The sequence below is a fragment of the Engraulis encrasicolus genome, chromosome 9, assembly GCF_034702125.1.
Source record: "Engraulis encrasicolus isolate BLACKSEA-1 chromosome 9, IST_EnEncr_1.0, whole genome shotgun sequence".
In the NCBI taxonomy this organism is placed as follows: Eukaryota; Metazoa; Chordata; class Actinopteri; order Clupeiformes; family Engraulidae; genus Engraulis; species Engraulis encrasicolus.
In genome coordinates this window covers 46,087,856-46,105,552 of record NC_085865.1, presented here as the reverse complement: position 1 = coordinate 46,105,552, position 17,697 = coordinate 46,087,856, and the positions used below count along the sequence as shown (strand labels likewise).

Genomic DNA, 17,697 nt, shown 5'->3' with positions numbered 1-17,697 from the left:
TAAATAAATAAAAAGGATGAGCGAAAGATTCAAAGGCAACACAAATTAAAAAAAGAACACAAAACGTACAGTGCCAAACAGGACAATGGTAGCAGGACATCATGAGCAGCCAAAGCAGCATTATTTAACAGTCGAATGATAAAGTGGGGCCATTAATCCAGTAGCCGAAGGGCTAAATACCACAATTTACATAAACCATCAATACCCGATCGGGGTGACATTTAGCTTTTTGTTTAGTCAGGAAGCAGATTACAAAAGGGGAGCCATTTCACAAATTACACTGGTGATCAGGCTATTATCCTGATTGCTAGCTAAATGGCATGAAACGCTAAGCAGTAAGATGAATACGAGAAGCATTTTTTTTGGGTATTTGGATATGTGGACACAAAAGTAGCTGGCGCACAAGCAGTATCAAGGGTTGGATAGGTGTGTGGAGGTGGGGGTTGGGGTAGGCATTTTTTGTGGGGTGGTTGGAATAGTCTCTAATATTCAAGGGAAGTTGTTTGTGATTGTTTTGGAGTTAGGATAGGAACAGAGTTAGGTTTAGGCATTGTAACATTTTCTTTTTTTCTTTGGTTTGGTTTAGCACTACAAGGTAATATTTTATCAGCTACCTAACCAAGGCGCTACTCCTAACCCTGGTAGTGATGATGCTTTTATAGTTATGAAATCTAACTTCAAGTTTCCTACTCTCCCCACTGAGATCAAGTGGCGGTGATACCTCTCACATTGAACCCACCACGGACAACTTGCCTATGAATAGTGAAGATCCCACCCCAACCACCCAGCAAACAAAATGCTTGTGGGAGACGAGACACTCAAACTCTTCTTCCTGTGTAAACCTAAAGAGGAAGTAGGGAGTCAGAAAGGGGCCTACCTTGGTCTTCTTGTCTGCGCTGGTGAGGTCCTTGCTGGGTGTGGTAGCGGGTTTAGCTGCAGGCTTCTTGGCTGCAGGCTTCTCGGTTTTGACGTCCTTATCTACTTTGGCGGTCTTCTTCTCTGCACTGTCTTTGCTCTCTGCCTTCTTGGCTGGTGTTGGGGCTTTCTTCGGCTCAGCTTTCTCCATTTTCTTTTCATCCTTCTTTTCTGCCTTTTTGTCCTTCTCTCCCACCTTCTCTTCTTTCTTCTCTACTTTGCCGTCCTTCTTTTCAGCTTTTTCTTCCACCTTCACGGGCGTCTCTTCCTTCTTTTCCTCTTTCTCATCCTTTTTTTCCACTTTTTCATCCTTCTTCTCCACCACCTCTTCCTTCTTGCTGTCTAGAGGCTTTGGTGTGAAGTCCAGAAGCTTCTCTGGCTCCACTTTCTCCGGCTTCTGCTCCACTTTGTTGGCCTCCTCCATCTTCTCAACTTTTTCTACCTTGTCCGTCTCTTTGTCTTTCTCCATTTTCATGTCAGTTTCTTTCGCCTTCATGGCCGCCAGGTCTGCCACCTTCTCAACCTTATCAGCTTCCTTCGCCTTCTCAAATTCGTCTTTCATTTCGGCCTTTTCAACAGCCTTCGCAGGCGATTCACTTTTGTCCGTCATCGCCTTTGATTCTGCCGGCTCCATTTTGTCCCATTTGTCCTCTTTGTGTTCGTCTTTCTCTGCCTTGTCACCTTTGTCCGCTTTCAGGTCTTTGTCCATTTTGTCAAGGTTCTCCATCTTCCCAAACATGTCCATCTTCTCAGTGTTGCCCTGTGACTCCGGCTTGCTGGTCTTGTCTGCTTTATCGAACATGTCAAAGTCGTCAAACGTCTGGAAGCCGTCCATTTTTGGTGGCTTATCTGTCTTCTCTGAGAGAGAAAGAAAGGAAGAAACAAGAAAGATGGAGAAAGGAAAGAAAATAAATGTTATTTTTCTGCAGCTGTTAATGTACTGTATGTATGGCCATCACATCACTTGATTGTAATCCTGAGACTTGTGTACTAATGCCTATTGACCTCCACAGACCTACTACAAGGGGGTCTAGACAACAAGCTAATGCATGGCAAACAACAAGACCTCTGTTAATGATAAACTAACATTGGAAGGCAGAGGTTTAAGCCGTGGAGTAGGATGCAGAGTGACGCTTCGCTACCAGAGGCGTTAGGAATAATCATCGATCCCTTTCAGGGCTTAGAGCGTTTAGTGGGATGGAGACAGAGAGAGAGAGAGAAAATGCCCTTGTACCAGGCCAGCGGTCAGAAGGGATTACAGCACACTGCCACATGACAGGACCCGGGTCACCCTGGGACAGTGCAACTCTTTAACTCATTACAGGATACACACAGACAGACACACACACACACACAGACAGACACAGACAGACAGACAGACAGACAGACAGACAGACAGACAGACAGACAGACAGACAGACAGACAGACAGACAGACAGACAGACAGACAGACAGACAGACACACACACACACACACACACAGTTTGATATAAATGCACAGACAAATGTGCATGCATTTGCACACACACACACACACACGCGCACGCACACACGCGTCTTTTTCAAATTTAAGGAAAAATTGTTCTTCTACTACTGCTACTACCACTTGCATGTTTGTGTGTGTGTGTGTGTGTGTGTGTGTGTGTGTGTGTGTGTGTGTGTGTGTGTGTGTGTGTGTGTGTGTGTGTGTGTGTGTGTGTGTGTGTGTGTGTGTGTGTGTGTGTGTGTGTGTGGCAGTGTATGCAGACTACTACACTGACAATGACTAAGACTCTATCCGATGGCCATGGTAACCCCAGGCAGGCAGTGTGTGGTCATGTGACCTTGTCTAATCATGTGACCTGCAGCAGCATGTTTATGGGTGAGTGAGTGAGTGAATGAGTGAATGAGTGAATGAGTGAGTGAATGAGAGGCAGGAGATTTCCACCAGAGACTTTATACTGCTGTGGATATTAGTCAGGGGCGGATCTACCCATTTTGGGGCCCTAGGCAAAATATAAACATGGGGCCCTCAAATGTCATTCTTTAAACGTGTCACCAATTGGCATGGAAGGAGCAAGGATGCTATTTCAGTAGAGCTTAGTATTTAAGTATTGTATATATCTTCTATTACTTTACATAAGTGACAAATTAACGTTTTTGGGTGCTTATCGCGACTGGTGTGACAGTTGGGGGCCCTTATGGAGGGCCCTACGCAATTACCTAGATTTGCCTAATGTAAAGTCTGCTTCTGGGTATTAGTCAGGTGGCAGGGAGGCGGGGAGGATGGGAGCAGAGGAGGGGAGGAGGGGAGGAGAGTAGGGAGGGAGAAGAGGAGGAGCCAGAGCAGGGCCACGGCCAGGTCAGAACAGGGCCAGCTGTGACTATGAGTCAGAGTCAGACTGGCTGCTGTAGGGGAGGAGGACTCACACACCTTATTATCCACGGCTAAAGAGCGGCGCCATTACTGTTTGGGTAGCAGTTGCTAGTGCTAAATCATTCAGAGGGGCTATAATAGGCAGCCAAACCGGGCGAATACACCGGCTGCAACAAGATCAAGCGACAGAGAATCGCTGGACTGTGCAGCAAGAGCGATGCGAGCAATAGAAGTGACAGAGTATGTCCGTTAAAAGCAGAATGCAAGCATTCCAACACAGCTCAAGTCTAACTACAAATTGTCGCTCAGGTCGCGTGAATCGCTTCTAGTCGCCCAAATCACTTATGTTGTGCGACTCAATACAAAGTCAATTACTTCTGTCGCTGGAATCGCTCATGTCGCGCTTGGTCTTTTCGTGCCTTAACAGGAACCAGCAGACCTGAAATCCTTTGGTAGCACAAAAAGCGTTCAAGTGTAAAGAAATCCTGCACACTGTCCATTCCGCCAACAAACTTTAATACAATGTTTTGAAATGTTGTATTAAAGTTTGTTGGTGGAACGGACAGTGTGCGGGATTTCTTTACACTTGAATGGCAACCCCACTGGGATAGTATATCACGAAAGTGAGTACACCCCTCACAGTTTTTGCAGATTTGTGAGTATATCTTTTCATAGGAAAGCATTACAGAAATGTCACTTTGACACAATGATTAGTGACCTTTTAACAACACATTTAACCGCTTACATTTCTTGTTCACGCAGAAAAAATCCCCAAAATACAGCCATTAATGTTTGAAATGGGCTGTGTCAGTGGCCGTGGTAATAAAGTGGATATATTGTTGCTATGTAGTGCATAATATTGTCAGAACAGAACTGTACACATACTGTATAGGCACTGTCTTGATTTTGGAAAGTGTGTATACAACAAGGTTCACACTTGCACGCACACACACAGCTCAAACAGACATTGCCTTGCACTCTCACAAAACATATTCTCACTTGGCAATTGCACACACAACACCAATTTTGATTTGCCATTCCATACTTGATACACATGCAGATACCGTACATCACATTGATATGCAGCAAGTGCACTCTGGATTTTCATAAAACGCATTCTGGTTTAGCATTCCCCATTGCAACGCAGCAGGGTGCACCATTGCCCCAGTGGGCTGGTGAAAGACAGGGCAGACCATCTGGGAGGCACCCTGCCCTCCACCAGATGCTCACTCTGTGCGCGCGCGCTCGTGTGTGTGTGTGTGTGTGTGTGTGTGTGTGTGTGTGTGTGTGTGTGTGTGTGTGTGTGTGTGTGTGTGTGTGTGTGTGTGTGTGTGTGTGTGTGTGTGTGTGTGTGTGTGTGTGTGTGTGTGTGTGTGTAGAAGCTCAAGGCTTTGCCACACAGCCTTGCGTGTCTTTCAGCAGCAGCCCCTTACACTCACCATTAAGGGCTCTGCATACTTCACGTGCGCACTTTGGCGCGTTTGGCGCGAGAACCATTAATGACGTCATCACTTGCGCCAGACTATTCATACTTCAAAAGGCTTTCGCTCGCATTGTCGGAAGTGCCCTCTGCTGTTCATGAGAGAAACGGCAGTATCTTTCGCAACTCGCAGCGTGAGTTCTACGGATGTATAAAATAGAAAGCCAAACATGGCTGCTGTAGGGCTACTGAACGTCTGACTTGTGACTTACCACATTGAAACATATATTTTTTGTTGTAGCCTACATTGCCAGATCATTCCAAGACCATGTGAGAGCATTGTTCTGGCGGCAGAATTTATAAATAGATCGCCGAACACAACGTGCTTGCTTCTGAACAAAGTAAACAATTGTTTCACTGAACAACATTTAAGAGAGAAGATAAAATAACTCTCTAGGACATTTTATTATCCTCAAAATGATGCAGGATCCATTCTGTAGTAGCCTACAGTAGTTGTAGCCTCTCTTCGCAACTCCTGCTTTGTCTGCCTACCTGCATGGTCGCTGGTGGCGCACGACAAGTTACAAAAAATGTGGGGTGCACGACGTCGCGCCACGGCAGCTCGCGCCACGGCAGCTCGCGCCACGGCAGCTCGCGCCACGGCGTGTGACGTCATTTTGGGTCACGTGACGGCGCGAGTGAGGTCGCGAGTGAGGTCGCGAGTGAAGTATGAAGGAGGGTAGCGCCAGTCACGACAAGTATGAATCCCCCTTTACGAACGCACGCACACTCGCAGGCAGGCAGGCAGGCAGGCAGGCAGGCAGGCGCACACATGCACGCACGCACGCACGCGCGCGCACGCACACACACACACACACACACACACACACACACACACACACACACACACACACACACACACACACACACCTGTGTGCGTTGTCAATCACAGACACACTTCTGGCAATCATGCTGTTCTGGTTGAGGGGAGTAAATGGACAACTGTGCTATAATGACAGTGTGTCTGGCCAGGCCACAATAGGTCCAATCAAGGGATTACAGGCCCATCTATTCCCTCCAAAGATCACTTATGGGACGCCTCTCAGAAGGCCTTTTCATTAGTGTCTGTCGTGAAGGACTCTGGCATTGGCCGTGTAACACGCAAAGCGGCAAGGTAGATTTCAGGCCAATGACAAAGAAGCAGAGCCATCTGACGCTTGATGTACAAATATGATACTTCTTATTGCACTATAGTTCCATTTTGTTCCTCCTGCACGTCCATGTGTTGGATATTCATGAGCTGAAAGCACCCCCTATGGTGGTCATCCAGAACTCATGGAACCGTGGTTATATACATAACCCTCGCTTTTTAAATTGGTACATGTATAACTTCTTGCTCCATTGGTCTCAATGTGCTGCTAAAAGATTGTGTCTGTCCTAAAAGTCTCTACATTGGCCATGTTAACGAGGCAGCCATTTTAAGAAGGCAGGCCTAGGGCCTATGGTATGGTACGGCAGACAGTTTTACCATCTGGTTCTTGATACACAAATTTGATGAACAGCTTTCACCACTTCAATATTGTGTGCATGCATGTGTGACAGATAACACAGCCTTCGAGGCTATGGTAGAGAAACACAGCCTTGATGCACACATTTCATACACATTTCCTTTTGCGCCAATATGCAAGTGTCAGAGTTGAAATTCTACCTTGGTTGTGATTTATGGCTATAAGATTGCAAACGTAGGCTTCCGTTTTAGAACTCTGCATTTATAACACACAAGGAGACATGATATGGCAAACATAGTTTTGTCATCTCGTTCTTGATACACACATTAAATGCGCTGTTTTTCCCCTTCAATATGCAAGTGATGAGCGTATATGCATATATAGGAGTGTGCAAGCACGTTGGGCCTATGGCAGGAAAACACAGCAATCAGAGTTCTGGTGGACAAGTTTGCTGCCTTTTCCCACCCAACATGTGATTGTTTAAGTTGAAATTCTCCCCTGGGCTCAATGTGCTGTTAGAAGAATCGACAAAAACATTGTAGCAAAATGGACAGCGTATTCTTATTGATCAGTGCAGTAGAAGCGTATCTCTTCTCCCCGGTCAGCCCAGTACACTAGATAATGGACAGAGTGACCAGCACAATTGATCAGTCACTGATAATATGAACGGTCTCACACTGGTTGTAGGTCAACAAACATGTTAACAAACCATATACTAGCCCAATACCAGTAACCAGCCTGGGGTCCGTTTCTCGATTCTTGCCGTTGCTATCCGTCTTAAGACAGAGAGAGAGTTGAGTCGCTCGTACGAATGACTTTGCTAACGACGATAGCAAAGACGCTTTCGATAAACGGACCCCTGCCCCGTTAAACAGAAATATCAGTCCAAATAGAGGACACTGATTTTGAAGGGATCTGGGGTGCATTTCTCAACAACATCGTTGCTAACTAAATTAGCGACTTACTTGGTTGCAATGAAATTTCCCATTGGAAATGTAGTAAGTTGCTAACTGGTTAGAAACGATGCTTTCGAGAAACTAGGTCCTGGATTCATTAGCTAGCTCTACTACAATCCAGTGCTACAGATTTTTACCAGTTATTTTCCACCAGGTGATTGACTCTTTAAGAGTTAATTAGGACTATCACTTGGTTAAACTGGACAGGTTGGAAAATGTGACACTGGATTATAATGATTAAGTCCAGGTTGCACATCACTTATACAGAAATATCAGCCCAAATAGAGGACACTGATTTTCAAGGAAGGGCAACCTGGATTCATTAGCTACAATCCAGTGCCACATACTTTCAACATTCACTGTTTAAAAGGTAATTAGGGCATTCACCTGGTTGAATTGGATAGGTAAAGCCAGGTCATTTGGCATTGTCATTTGTGGCACTGGATTATAATGAACAAGTCCACAATTACAGTTCCCCAAAACCTGCATCCCTGCCAGTTACATAATAAAACGTCCAGCCTGCTGCTGAGGCACAAAGACGGCAGACATGACCCTACATTTCACCCGACCAACCAACCAACCAAGCCCAGCCATCTCAATCCATCCGCTGGCATGATGATGGGCTTCATAGAACAACATCTGGGATAGACCGTTTTCCCCCCCCTTTCTTTCATTTTTCGGCGTAACGAGATCTGAAATGAAGGATGAAATCTGACATCTGGCCTCATCTCCAGACATGAGCAGAATAATCAGGGGAAGCAGCTCTCCACGCACTCTCCCTTCATCAGCAAGAGACACACACACACACACACACTCCACTTGCCCACTTAAACATCAAAGCAGGGGTGAATTTCTCAAAACCAAAATTGCTTACTACATTAGCTACTTTGTTGTTTTCAATGCATTTTCCCATTGGCAACAACCGAAGTTGCTAACAGGCTAACAACTTCTCTTTTGAGAAACTCACCCCAGAACTGTTTCATGTACATGTACAGTATGTGTACGTGTACATGTACTGTCTTGTACAGCATTCCCATCTGCATGGCAACACATCATACAGCAGCTCATACTGCAATTGCTAACAAGGGTACTAAGGAGGCAGTAAGGCTGGAGGTTATTTCAAGGAGATGGGTGGGTGTGTGGAGGATGGGGTGGACATTTTATGCAGAAAAGAGGGTTTGGTCTCTTCTTCACTATCACGGGAGAGGAGGGTCAAGCTTTGGCTGTACAGAGAGCAAAAAAGTAAAGGGCTAATAGGCATTAAAACCAGATAGCAAGAAAACCCAGAGGCATATTAAGATAAAACAATCCCTTACATAGAAATAATGTTAAAGTCTCTAAAACCAAAGAAATCCACAACTTACCAAAAGAAAAGATTCAAAAGGTTGGCAATAAATTACACGCTACATAATGTAGCAGTGATCTCTCCACCCACGTCAACAACACACCAGCACTGCACGGCAACCATGACACTGCTATGACTGTCATCGAGGTCCTCTGCTGTCTAAGTAACCGCCTCATGAGGTGTTGGGCTGGCCATTCGTCATCATCATGGTAAAATCTAATCTCTTAATTGGGAGCTGTGAGATCTGATTTTAATAGGCTTCTCCAGAAGTGGCTTTACTGAGGTAGGCGGTAACCCGAGCGTCTGTATGGTGAGTGACGAGAGAGAGGCAGGCTCTATGAATATGACATAATTAATCCCCTGACAATCAAAATGCTGTTTCAAGGAGAGTGGCAGCCTGTGGGAATATGGCTTCTTCCTTCCCACTGGGTGAGCAGCACACACACAACACATTCAGAGAAACACAAAGGTGCATGTCAGCAGGACACCCTAACTAGCCCATTAGCGATTACGGTAGCAGAGACATCTGGGTTAACGCTGTGGGAAAAACAACTCTCCTGAGTCGTCACCACTCTTTCCCAACGTCATAGTCACATGATTTGGGTTAGTTATGGAGCTGTTTAAAGCTGGAAAGGGGCTTAGTTTCTTTCAAAATGTAGTATATCTGGAATATCCTAACTTATTATATTATGATAAGGACATTTTTATATGGCAATTAAGACATTTTAATAAACGTCTCCCCATTAAGTCCCATTCATTCTGCACTTGCCTATAACTGCACTCTAAAGGCATACATGTGAACTGCAGGCGTTCATTGAGAGAATGTCTATTTAACAGGTTCTGAAACAGGTTAACCTCAAGCCTAACACTAATAGCTGTCATGTGGGAAAATGGCAGTCTCAGACTGTTCCCATTTGGAGTCCACATGTACTGTGCCTGGCAGATGCATATACGGTAGTATATACCACATAGTACCACCGCCATGAAATGGCTCACAAGTGAGACGCAACAGCATCATTGCTGCGTGCATCGTCTCAACTGAGCCTCAAGATGATGGCGCGTGAAAATGATAATGTGAAAAAGCACCTTGGCTGAGGCAAAAAGCTCCATTAGGGGAGAGACTGAGGTGATAAATCACCCTGACAGATGTCTGGGCCCTGTGTCAGCCCCACTGCGCATGTTATTTTTGATAGCTATTACATACTCTAGAAGTGTTGTTGTCACTGAAATACAGAGCTAGACATACATGGCAATCACATTTTGTTATCCTGTCTATGCATACAGAAGTACATTATGCACGTTATAACATATTTAAGCAGTGCTTTACGGCATCATAAAACAAAAAGTTGACCTAGTAGCTTAGTTAAATACAAACTGGGTTAGATAGAGTCTATAAATAACAAAGGTCAGGATGAGGTCAAAAGTAAATGGGTTATGTAGTTAGCAGCCAATAGGAAATGTTCCTAAAATGAACGTCAAATTATGTCCGTTACCACAAATTGATGGTAAGCCTCATGCAGGAAGCTATCTATTTAAAATAGCCATTTCAGGTTATTGCGACAGATTATCTAGCGTTCCAAAATGGAGGGGTGGTGGAGAGGAGTTTCAGAGTTTCAGTGAAAACCAGGCTGATACAGTATATCTGTGTAAAAAAGAAAACTTGGATGACAAACCTGAACTCGGAGCTGAAACCAAACGGTTCAGGGCACGCGTCACACAATAACCATATTTATCAGCTGCAATTTGCATAGTAATGTGTAGTTGTATTTGTTTAGCGTATAATTTTGTCTTTTTTATCAGCTGATGATTCATCAGCATGCCAACTAATAGACAATCGTCTCCAGGCACCCTCTAGAAACCTCAACCGCATTCAGGAGATAAACCGGTTTATGCTTCTCAATTGGGCTCCCTGTTCACAGTTTTTGGAAATAAACCACTCCGAAAATAGCACTTAAATGGGCTTTGGCGGTGTGTTTTGTCTGAATTGCGTTGCTCTTGACACTAAAGCCCCTCTGAGGAGTCCTCAGTGCTGTGGGTATGCCGCGTCTTCTTACAGATGAAAGCAAACGAAGCGTCTCTATAGCTTCTGAGGAAGATGAAGCAGGCAAGGCATTTGGCAGAATAATTATATGGAATACAGTACTACACACTACTGTGCTCCTTCACAATCACCTGTCAGCCATTTCCTCCTAGCGCTAAGCCCCTGAGGCGGTCAATTTGCAGCGTACACACAAACACACACCATACTCTCTCATATGTTACACTGTAATATACACACATATACAATGACTCACAATCATACACACACACACACACACACACACACACACACACACACACACACACACACACACACACACACACACACACACACACACACACACACACACACACACACACACACACACACACACACACACACACACACACACACACAATGCATAAAAAACACAGGCACACAAACACACAATACATAAACCATAATCACCCAGACACAGAGAGAAGCAGGCAGACAGACAGACAGACAGATGCACACACAGACACAGACACAGACACAGACACAGACACAGACACAGACACACACAGACACACACACACACACGCACACACAGCATCTCCTTCAAAAACAAACACGCATGCTGGCAGGAACCAAGACAAAAGCGAATTTCACGCTGCTACTTCAAAGAGCAGTGGACACGGCAGGCGAGCAGGCTGCTTGGTTTGGTTTGAGACGCGTATGCATTCATTTCGTATGGATTTCCTTTGCATTCAGAAACACCTCTTATGGTATGGAGTAGACACTCCAATGTCTTTTGTTGCATCTGAGAGCGCTGCAGCACAACGGAGTCACAAGCAGCAGTGACATTAGCATTTCATGGACAGAGCAATCATGCTCTCCACAAAAACAACAAACACTTTGTTTTGCACCCCTCCCCTTCTTTCTCTCTCTCTGTCTCGCTGTCATTTGTTCTTTCCTCGTTCTGCCTCGTTCGCTCGCTGTCCCCACTCCCAAAGAGAAAACATCACAAATGGATGCGCAAACAAACACACACGCACGCACGCACACGCACACGCACACGCACACACCAATTTATATGCACATAGACAGGTTTCAACTGAAAGCCTTTAGCCTTTAAGACAACTAAACCACCACCATTGAGGAGACATCACTGGAGGAGTCATTTAAGGCTTGAAAAACAGAAATAAACACATGTCACTAGGTGCAATTAAAACATACTGCATGTATACTGCATTACACAGGAAGTGTTTGAATGTTCTTCAGGGAACTTGTTTTTCTACAAAACAATAATAATTGGGCACTTCCCTTTTTTTCTTGAATAGAAGACTACCCTATTTGTGGGGGACATGAGAAATCGGCACCCATGATTGCTGAATAGTAAACTAGCTCACCTGTAACCACCTCTCCAATGGCTGAATGCCAGACTATACTAATACACCTGGGGAATTCCAAAAACATGGTCAATTGATACACCTGCCTATGTTAATCCACAGATAGGGGTAAGCCTGTAAATAGATTCAAGATTCAAAGATTCAAAGATTCAAAAAACTATTACATAATTATTATGTTGCCATATTAGAAAATTGTCTTTTGATTGAAGGTGTGTGTGTGTGTGTGTGTGTGTGTGTATGTGTCCAGTCCAGTCTAGTAGAGGTGGCAGGTGTTACATTAACACATGGCAGGTGTTACATTAACACATGCTTTAATGCCGCTGGTGCATTGTCAGGGCCAGTGGCACAAGCAACAATCCCAAGGCCTATTGGGCGTTGATACTCAGAGGGAGGATAGTGGGGACAAGACGACACAGACACCATCTCGTTGCGGCATGACCACTGTGTCTGAACAACTAGAATGCAGTATTATTTAAGCAAATAAAATGAGTGACACTAGTCTCTTCTTTTAGATGATCTACCACAACCTCGAGATGAACTTAACCTGTTTAACTACTCAACCAGCCACTTGGAATACTCCCCCAGTTGGGGGGCCTCGACCTTCACAGGGGGGCTGAGACCCTATTAGAGAAACCTTGAAATCCCAAATAAGCGGCGGAATATAAACCTTGATGGGGTGAAATGGCAGACTACACACAACCAATGTGGACAGCAGCCAAAGATCGTTCAGAGTGTTCACCCGTGACTAAATTGAATGAAATAGCAGACCAGCACCTCATCAGGGAGAGAGAGGGAATGGGAAGTGAGCTTTCAGTGGGTTGGACAGCACACTTAACCTTCTGGTTCCCAAACTATTTCTGCTGGAACCCCTCACCTTTGGACCTGAGAATATTTTCGTGCCACCCCTTGCACTGTCATATTCAAAATGGCAAACCATTTCTCCATTACATTTGCTCAATTTTAATTAGAGGTTCACTACAGATGTACTATAAATAAATGTACGAACCATACAAATCTATATCGTCAGGGAGCCCCTAGGGGCAGAACCACTAGGTTGAGAACCACTACACTAGCCCGCACGTAGAGAGAGAGAGAGATCAGCCTTCACCCATGACTGAGCAGACGATCTAGCCACCAGTAGGGGGTCTCAGTCCTTCACCCTGGGGTGTAATGGAGGTCTCAGCCCTCACCCTGGGCTTCCGTGTGAGCTGAATATATCGCATATACTGCACCACATCATGCCTGAGCTGGGGAGACATACTATATCACCCTCTGGTCTACAACCAGCTCCAGCTCTCACGCAGCATATAATACGCACGCATGCATACCGTACAGCACAGTATGGGTTTACCCATATAGACAGACCACGACGGCAACAACAACAGCGGCAGCAATGAGAATGTAAACAGCAACCACAACAACAACAACAACAACATAATCATCAAGGAGGTGTGTTCCTAATAGTGACCGACATCTATAGCGTGTTTACATCGTTTGTCTTTGTTTCTTCTGTCTAAGCCCTTCTCGTTTTTCCCCCCCTTTCTATGAAGCATACAGACATACTGTATACAATTAGAGATGAACTGAGAAAGACCCAAGAAGATGAAATAAGGGAGAGAGAGAGAGAGCGAGAGCGAGAGCGAGAGCGCGAGAGAGAGAGAGAGAGAGAGAGAGAGAGAGAGAGAGAGAGAGAGAGAGAGAGAGAGAGAGAGAGAGAGAGAGAGAGAGAGAGAGAGAGAGAGAGAGAGAGAGAGAGAGAGAGAGAACCTACAATTTGCAGCATGCACCACAGACAGAGAGAGCTTGGGAAGAGACAGACAGAAAATTGGTAACAAGGTGAGACAGGTCCAATATCAGTACAGGCAGACAGAAAGAGGCAGTGGATGAGACTACTGGCCCTTATCTGGACCGGGATCTAGTGCGGATCTGGCGAGACGGCAGCAATCAGAGGGGAGAGACATGTCTGGATTAACAGACAGACATTGCGACAAGGGGCTAGACACTCAGCCACACACACAGACAGACACACGCACTCTCACACACTTTCTCTTTCACACACTCACACTCTCTTTCTCACACTCACACTCTGTCTTACACAGAAACACACACACACAGACACAGAGAGACAGACAGACAGACAGACAGACAGACAGACAGACAGACAGACAGACAGACAGACAGACAGACAGACACACACACACACAGCAAAAATAATCATCCACCTGTTATTGTCCGTAGTATACCTGCAACCCAGACAAATCTCTTAATCAACATTGGACACAAAGTACTAAATACATACACCGTGCGTGCCTACAAACACACACAGTCACTCACTCACACACACACACACACACACACACACACACACACACACACACACACACACACACACACACACACACACACACACACACACACACACACACACACACACACACACACACACACACACACACACACACACACACACACACACCTTTAAATGACCTTGCTCACTGTTGGCAAATAAATAACACACTTCCTTCATGTCACTATTGCCTCCTCTATTCCACACAAAGGGGGCCACTTGCCCTTTAAAAAGGCAAGAAAAACAAGGCTAGCATTCAATATTTTTGGCACATACAGTAATACGGGCGACAGAGGAGAGAGAGAGAGAGAGAGAGAGAGAGAGAGAGAGAGAGAGAAATAGAGAGAGAGAAATAGAGAGAGAGAAATAGAGAGAGAGAGAGAGAAACATAACAGTCTCCCCGAGGCAAATGGAACACAGGGAGGTGGAGCTATGGCTCTCATTAAACTTGCTAAGTGTGCTGCCTGCCTGCCTGTCTGCCCACGATGCTATGTTACGCTACGCTACGCTACGCTAGACTTTTCTGTCTCACTGACCCCGATTAGCTGATGGGAGCCTTCTCTCTCTCTCTCTCTCTCTCTCTCTCTCTCTCTCTCTCTCTCTCTCTCTCTCTCTCTCTCTCTCTCTCTCTCTCTCTCTCCCTCTCTCTCTCTCTCTCTCTCTCTCTCTCTGTGGTGACCGCAACCGCCAGGGCAGCCATGACGGCTCTGTCCACTCCAGTTTCTCCTCGGACGGACGGACGGGGCTAACAAGCCAGTGTCCCAAGGTAGTCAGAGGGAATAGGAGATGGACGGAGAGGGGCAGACGAAGGAAGAAAAGAATAAGAAAAGAGCATTAAGGATGAGTAGAGAGACAGTAGAGAGTAAAATTAAGTGATATGAGGGAGAGGATGGTGAGTAGCAGGGATGAAGGCAGAGAGCATTATAAAGAGAGAGTAGAGCAGAGTAGAGTATCATTTATTAATCCCGAGAGAAATAGAGAAAAAGAGAGGAGGAAAGTGGAGTAATATGAGGGAGAAGAGGAAAAGAAGCAGGGATGGAGAGAGAGAGTAGAAGAAGAAGAGGAGGGGAAGAGCAGGGAGGATTTGAAGAGGGAGAGGGAGAGGAAAGCAGAGAGAAAGAAGAGAAAACGCGCAGAGGATGAGGAGAAGAGCATGGTCCTAAGGATCCTAAAGTATCCTGAGGATGAAGACAGGGGGATGAGAGCAGGAGATGGAAAAGAGGAGATGGAGGCGAGGGATGAGAGGAGGAGATGGAAAAGACGAGGAGGAGGAGAGGGATGTGATATGAGGAAGATGCAGCCTCTGGAACTGTTGCTTTACTTGAAGGGTCTGACTGACCTACTATCACTGTATGACTCACAACATACATGCTAAGACCCACAACCACCACCACCACCACCACACACACACACACACACACACACACTGAACATGGAAAGAAAAGCTGAAAGAAAGATATTTCCCACCTATTTGCTTTATCTGTACTTGCCTTTATACCAACTACCCCAGCAATGCTTCATTGATTTCCACATGCAATCGCTCTACCACAATACTATGTAATGGTCCTGACACACCCCCTCTTCCCCTTACTGTCCCACACAGTGCTGGCAATGGACAACCATCATAAATCTCTGTCTCATAATTAGCTGTCAACATGGCCTCCCCTAAAGCTTTTGCCTGAGTGCCCAGGTCCCCCTCGCTGGGACGAGCTGGCATTACCCAGCAATTACCCAGTCTAAGTGGAGCGCCCACAAGCGGAGACAGTTGGCACCAGCGCGGTGGTGAATCAGGCTTCCCGCCCCCTACACACGAGCTGTACCATCTGCAAGCCTGGCAATGTAGCACTAGAACCGCACTGCCCCGACCGACAGCCGGCACACTTTTCGACGCAGCAGGCGGGCGCCGCCGACGGAACCGGCAATCGCCAACCCACCGCAGATGGCGTCAACAACAACCTACCCTCGGTTGCCATGGAGAAGGGGTTGGCGTTGACATTGCCCCCCAGGCTGCCCAAGGCAGAGGTGGCAGAGGTGGCGGTGGCGGTGGGGGTGGTGGCTCCGTTGAAGGCTTTGGGGGTGGGAGGCACGGGGAGCAGCACGCCCTCATCGCCCTTATCCAGGAACGTGGCCTCCTGCAGGCCCTCCATGAGCGACATGGGGCCCGCTCCTACTCCCGGGCTCAGCCCGCCCAGGTCCCGCAGCGGAGGGAACGGGCTGAGGTTCAGCTTGGCGTCCAGCTCCTGGCGGAGGTCACCGCGGGCCGTTCCGGCAGCCGTGAGGGTCGGGGGAGGGGTGGGCGGCTGGTCGTCGGCCACGGTGAGCGAGCGTCTCATGGAGGCCGGGTTGGGACGGCGCGGACCTCCAGACATCGGAGAGGTGAGTTCGTCCATGTCGGTCGTGCCGCCGGGGTACTTGTCGGGCAGTTGCAGGCTGGCGGGCACGGCCAGGTGGGAGCACTCGGACATGGCTCGGCGCATGGCCTTGCGCTGCTGCTCGGCGCGTCCCATGAAGCAAGGCGTCAACTCTTCTTCCTCGTCCATTTCTTCTTCCTCCTCCTCTTCCTCCTCCTCAGACAAGCCCTCGGCACCCTGGCGGCCCCCTGTTGCCATCGTGGGCTGTCCACTCTCCATGTAGTTATCATTGACAACGCCAATGACGCAATAGTTTGGTGGCGCAGCCTGTTGCTGGCCGGCCGTGGTGTTCATGGGACTCGGGTCTCCGAGAGGCATGGAGCCGAACGGCGCCGACGGGTTCCACTGCGTGGGATTGGCCGGACTCAGAGGGCTAGGCGTCGAGGACCTAAAGTCGTCGTGGTGACCAAGATGGAGGGGCGATCCGGACGCCACGGGGGGCATCACCACGCCGTTGTTCCCCATGATACCGCCGACGCCGCTGCCAAGGGACCCCGGGAACTTCCCGGGCGAGGCGGGCGACGGGGATGATGACAGCGGAGAATCCGGACTCTCCCCGGCACTGCCCAGGAAGGACCCGCTGCCGGGGATCGCCCCACCTCGGCCCCCCGGAACCTTGAGCTCGGAGTCCATGATGCCACCCCCTGCTGGCGGGTCGAAGAAGCACAGCTTATCCTCGTCCGTCAGACCTCCGCCGACAGTGGTAACGTGGGGGGGTACCCCTGACGAGAGGCTCTTGGGGGGACCCCCCATATCCATTCCCATGTCCATGCCCATGTCCTGGTGCTGCCAGCTATCCCAGGCAGGCTGGGGCGAGGGGGGAGAGGCCATGGCCGGCACCTTGCAGAGCTCGCTGTACTCCGAGAAGGGTGATGCTGGAGGCTGGGAGCCGGAGAGGGAAGACATGCCTGCCTTCCTTCCTTCCTTCCTCGATCAACACCCGTTTGGTTGCTCTCTTGTGTTTCCTCAGACACACTCTTCCTTTTTTCTTCTTTCTTTTTTTTCTTCTCTTCTTTTCTTTTGTTTCT

At 47.3% G+C, this 17,697-nt stretch overlaps 1 protein-coding gene across 4 annotated transcripts in view; it reads right to left on the bottom strand.

Moving 5' to 3' along the window:
- Positions 1–17,697, bottom strand: part of LOC134455900 (microtubule-associated protein 4) — a 170,695-nt gene that overhangs the window by 24,187 nt on the left and 128,811 nt on the right. For all 4 annotated transcript variants that reach the window (XM_063207256.1, XM_063207255.1, XM_063207258.1 and 1 more), the window contains exon 7: positions 878–1,773. In XM_063207256.1, the coding sequence (XP_063063326.1) occupies positions 878–1,773 (896 nt within the window). The remainder of the gene's footprint in view (positions 1–877; positions 1,774–17,697) is intronic.